This window comes from Ostrea edulis, chromosome 3 (genome assembly GCF_947568905.1).
Source record: "Ostrea edulis chromosome 3, xbOstEdul1.1, whole genome shotgun sequence".
Lineage (NCBI taxonomy): Eukaryota > Metazoa > Mollusca > Bivalvia > Ostreida > Ostreidae > Ostrea > Ostrea edulis.
The window spans coordinates 16671357-16676316 of NC_079166.1; the positions used below are offsets into that span (position 1 = coordinate 16671357).

At 33.2% G+C, this 4960-nt stretch overlaps 1 protein-coding gene across 1 annotated transcript; it reads right to left on the minus strand.

The window, feature by feature from the left end:
* Window positions 1–743: 743 nt before the first annotated feature.
* Window positions 744–4698, minus strand: LOC125674258 (uncharacterized). Its single transcript, XM_048911387.2, has 2 exons — window positions 4268–4698; window positions 744–3796 (listed from the first exon to the last, which is right to left on the minus strand). The coding sequence occupies exons 1-2, from the start codon at window positions 4530–4532 to the stop codon at window positions 3351–3353; spliced, it is 711 nt and encodes a 236-aa protein (XP_048767344.1). The 5' UTR covers window positions 4533–4698; the 3' UTR covers window positions 744–3350.
* Between the last annotated feature and the right edge of the window lie 262 nt (window positions 4699–4960).

The following is a 4960-nucleotide window of genomic DNA, read 5'->3' on the forward strand; positions in this document are numbered from 1 at the left end:
CGTTGTGCGCAACGTTCCTGATATTTTTGCCTGAAATTATTGAAAAGCTTTTCTATACAAAAATCCAATGTATGGTATCTGAAGTAAGCTTAAAATTCATATTGTAAATGATCATACTATATTTACCGTGCATCAGCCTAGTTAACTTGATGGTTGAATTTCTTAATCACTAATTCAAAGGTCCTGGGTTTCATCTTCAATCCAAAATGCATAACCTTGGCCACTGTTATAATGACATCGTAATGCATATATATATATATATATATATATATATATATATATATATATAGTTATAGTTATAGTTATATATATAGTTATATATATATCACAGACACTTGACGTTTTAGTTATCTATAATAAAAAAAATTGTCTTCCTGTAAACATAATATTATGTATCGGCAACATCCACATTTCGATACTCATATCTATGCAATATCCATATTTGTTGTACAAAGTCTGACTGACTTTCCATAATCTGTTTTTCTAAAATCAAAACAAAAAACGTGAGGGGGTAACTCTGCTATGGGGGAAGATCTACTATATAGTAGACTTTCCCTGAAGGGGACTATATAGTACTATATAGTCATTTTTCCGGGGGGGGGGGGGGGCTACTATGGGGAAAGACTACTATACAACAACGGTATAACAATCCGTATGAAAAACGTCAGACAGTATTTGACGCAATGATAACGTAATGTACCGGAAGTCTATTTCTCTCATGATGAAATGAAAATACAACTACGGAAATTTAACTGCTTTTATTACTCAGGTATAAAGAATTACAGGCGAAGAATACAAATGTATTGGTCTTAGTAGGTGAGCAATATTCAGTATGTTGCGATATATAAAAGGACAATACGTTTTTAAAACCTTCACCATGAGTTTTTACGTAAGGTGAAGATAACGAACAGTGATCAATCTCATAACTCCTACAAGCAATACAAAATAGATAGTTGGGCAAACACGGACCCCTGGACACACCAGAAGTGGGATCAGGTGCCTAGGAGGAGTAAGCATCCCCTGTTGACCTGGTATAGAATATATGCCTTTACATCAATAACTCAATATATAAAAGAAATGCAAAAGAAAACCACCATCACATGGCGCATCACATCCTCATTGCAAGGAGCGTCACATCTTCATTGCAAGGATAAGTGAATTCGACATAGTTTTCACTAGTATGAGTGCATTATCCAATCGCAAAGGTCAGTCACATCCCAAGTTATGCCGGTAGCACGTACAATTCTAGTTATGCCGATATAATGTTGTTATCATACATCCTGTATGCTGTTAGTAATTGCCTTATTGTCGGTATTATGCACGCATATCAATGTCTTGTACACGTTGTATTTCCGATGTTATTATGTATTTCTCTATGTCGTTATGATGTATTTCTCTATGTCGTTATGATATATTTCTCTATGTCGTTATTATATATTTCTCTATGTGTCGTTATGCTATATTTCTCTATGTGGTTATTATGTATTTCTCTATGTCGTTATGATGTATTTCTCTATGTGGTTATGATGTATTTCTCTATGTGGTTATTATGTATTTCTCTATGTGGTTATGATATATTTCTCTATGTCGTTATGATATATTTCTCTATGTGGTTATTATGTATTTCTCTATGTGGTTATGATATATTTCTCTATGTCGTTATGATGTATTTCTCTATGTGGTTATTATGTATTTCTCTATGTCGTTATTATATATTTCTCTATGTGGTTATGATGTTTTTCTCTATGTGGTTATGATATATTTCTCTATGTGGTTATTATGTATTTCTCTATGTGGTTATGATGTTTTTCTCTATGTGGTTATGATATATTTCTCTATGTGGTTATTATGTATTTCTCTATGTGGTTATTATATATTTCTCTATGTGGTTATGATATAATTCTCTATGTGGTTATGATGTATTTCTCTATGTGGTTATGATATATTTCTCTATGTCGTTATTATATATTTCTCTATGTGGTTATGATATAATTCTCTATGTGGTTATGATGTATTTCTCTATGTGGTTATGATGTTATTCTCTATGTGGTTATGATATATTTCTATATGTGGTTATGATTTATTTCTGTATGTGGTTATGATTTATTTCTCTATGTGGTTATGCTATATTTCTCTATGTGGTTATGATGTATTCCTCTGTCTTTATGATGTATTTCTCTATGTGGTTATGATGTACTTCTCTATGTCGTTATTATATATTTCTCTATGTCGTTATGATGTATTTCTCTATGTCGTTATGCTATATTTCTATATGTCTTTATGATTTATTTCTCTATGTGGTTATGATGTATTTCTCTATGTCGTTATAATGTATTTCTCTATGTCGTTATGATACATTTCTCTATGTGGTTATGATGTTTTTCCCTATGTCGTTATTATATATTTCTATATGTCTTTATGATATATTTCTCTATGTGGTTATGCTATATTTCTCTATGTCGTTATGATGTATTTCTCTATGTCGTTATGATACATTTCTCTATGTGGTTATGATGTTTTTCCCTATGTCGTTATGTTATATTTCTATATGTCTTTATGATATATTTCTCTATGTGGTTATGATGTATTTCTCTATGTCGTTATTATATATTTCTCTATGTCGTTATGATACATTTCTCTATGTGGTTATGATGTTTTTCCCTATGTCGTTATTATATATTTCTCTGTGTCGTTATGATGTTTTTTCTATGTCGTTATCATATATTTCTCTGTCTTTATGATATATTTCTCTATGTTGTTATGATTTATTTCTCTATGTCGTTATTATATATTTCTATATGTCTTTATGATGTATTTCTCTATGTCGTTATGATGTTTTTCTCTATGTCGGTATGCTTTATTTCTATATGTCTTTATGATGTTTTTCTCTATGTGGTTATGATTTATTTCTCTATGTGGTTATGATTTATTTCTCTATGTGGTTATGATGTATTTCTCTATGTGGTTATGATGTTTTTCTCTATGTGATTATGATGTTTTTCTCTATGTGGTTATAATATATTTCTATATGTCTTTATGATATATTTCTCTATGTGATTATGATGTATTTCTCTATGTGGTTATGATGTATTTCTCTATGTCGTTATTATATATTTCTCTATATCATTATGATGTATTTCGCTATGTCGCTATCATATACATACTTATGTCGCTGTTGTACACACGCTTATGTTGTTATGTATGTCCTTACACTCCCTTTGCATGTCATTGCAGCATACTTTGTTTCTATTATGAAACAAATGTACAACACATGATATATAATGGATTTCATGAAAAAATATTTACAATACAAAATGTACACCCTTCTGATATTTTGTAATTTCCACTTATTATATTTGGAAGCCTGAGAAGGTCCATCGACCAAACGCGGTGTTGCTGTAAAACGCCCCCTGACTTTTCCACGCACTTGCTATTTGTACTACATCTCCTTTTTCTAGGTTCAGAACAACAAAACCAGTGGAAACAGCGTCATCATATTGCTTCTCCGTGTCTGCGTTCAATGTTCCCACAATATGGCCATTGTGCAAAATATGGGTCGAAATTTCGCCGTAACTACCAGAGGAGCCCTTCAGGTGACTTCCGGAAGCAACGACCGTCCATGAAAAAGCAAACACACCTGAAATCGGGGAGGTAAACACTCCCGTGGTTTTGTTATAACCAAGCCCGTTGTTAGTGACCACTACATCGTAAGTAAACATATGTCCCGAATTCTTCTCTATCCTGAAGTCATCGGAGACATAAGCGTAAAAAGAAATAGGAACGTCGGACTCGGAGTCTAAAAATAACAAGAAATGTTTGAAGTTTCATTTTGTGTTTTTGTTTCCTTGAGATACATCTACTTTATCAAATGTTTAAAAATGGGGAGGGTGGGGGGGGGGGGGGGGGGGTGGGGGTGCTGCAACATTTTCAACCAAGAACATCGGGATAAAATCAAATTTTGGAACAAATTGTAAATTAAGAAATGAATTTATCTAAATATTTAGAATGTTTCAATCTATGGCATAATAATTGGCGCTGGCTAATTTCTAATGACAAAGTATGAGCACTATCATAACGTCATTGTGCAAATGGCAAATGTATGGTCAGTAAACCACGTGGAAGGGGCATATTAGCAATATTAGGTTAGTAAGAGGCATACTATCGTTGTGTACACTGATAGTTTCAGCCAATGAACTATCAAGATTTTTATTGGATGCAGTATAATTATAAAAGAAGAACACTATGCATGGGATGGTGATATTCTTACCTTGTATCCGTGATGCGGCCGCTCCCTTGCCGTTTCCTGGGTACATCAATCTGTTTCTCCAGTTGCCGGTCTGTTGCAAAGTTTGAGTAAAACTTTGTGGCGAACAATCATGCGAATTGCAGTTCAAAGACTCGATGCCGATTGTCAAAGCCACGAATCCGGATATCATAATAACTAACAAAATAACTATCCACACTTTAACGTCTAAACACAGCAGTTTGCTATGGCGGTCTTTTGGCTCAGAATTCATCTCTAAAGAATCCATGTTTATTATGATTGTTTTTCTTCTGAACTTCACATGTACGCCTTGAGTATACACATTTCCTTTTCTTCAAACCCTTGCGATATTACGAAATTGCATGTAAATAAACGATTGCTTCATTGTAGACACACTTCGCTTTACAGACTATTTAGCTTACCAGGGCTGGTCTGATTACATTTGTCTGTTGTGGTCGTTGTTATAGTTGTCACTGCAGTTTTGAGTGTTTGACTTACTGTTAAAAATCAAAGAAAGTTTCAATCCAACTTGTCACAAATATTCTTGTGTGTGGATTATTCAGCTTTGTCTAAATTAAAAACCACACCCCATCTGAAGGGAATATGCCTAAGGAATAAGTTGAAAAGAAAGTCTTACCTTGCATCATTTAGTTTCCATAGAAATGAAGATTCAAATATATTCTTGACACACTGATT

Coding starts and splice junctions, on each gene's coding strand:
- LOC125674258 (XM_048911387.2), bottom strand. CDS start 4,532: ATGGATTCTTTAGAGATGAATTCTGAGCCAAAAGACCGCCATAGCAAA. Junction 3,797..4,267: donor GGCCGCATCACGGATACAAG/GTAAGAATATCA, acceptor TGTTATTTTTAG/ACTCCGAGTCCGACGTTCCT.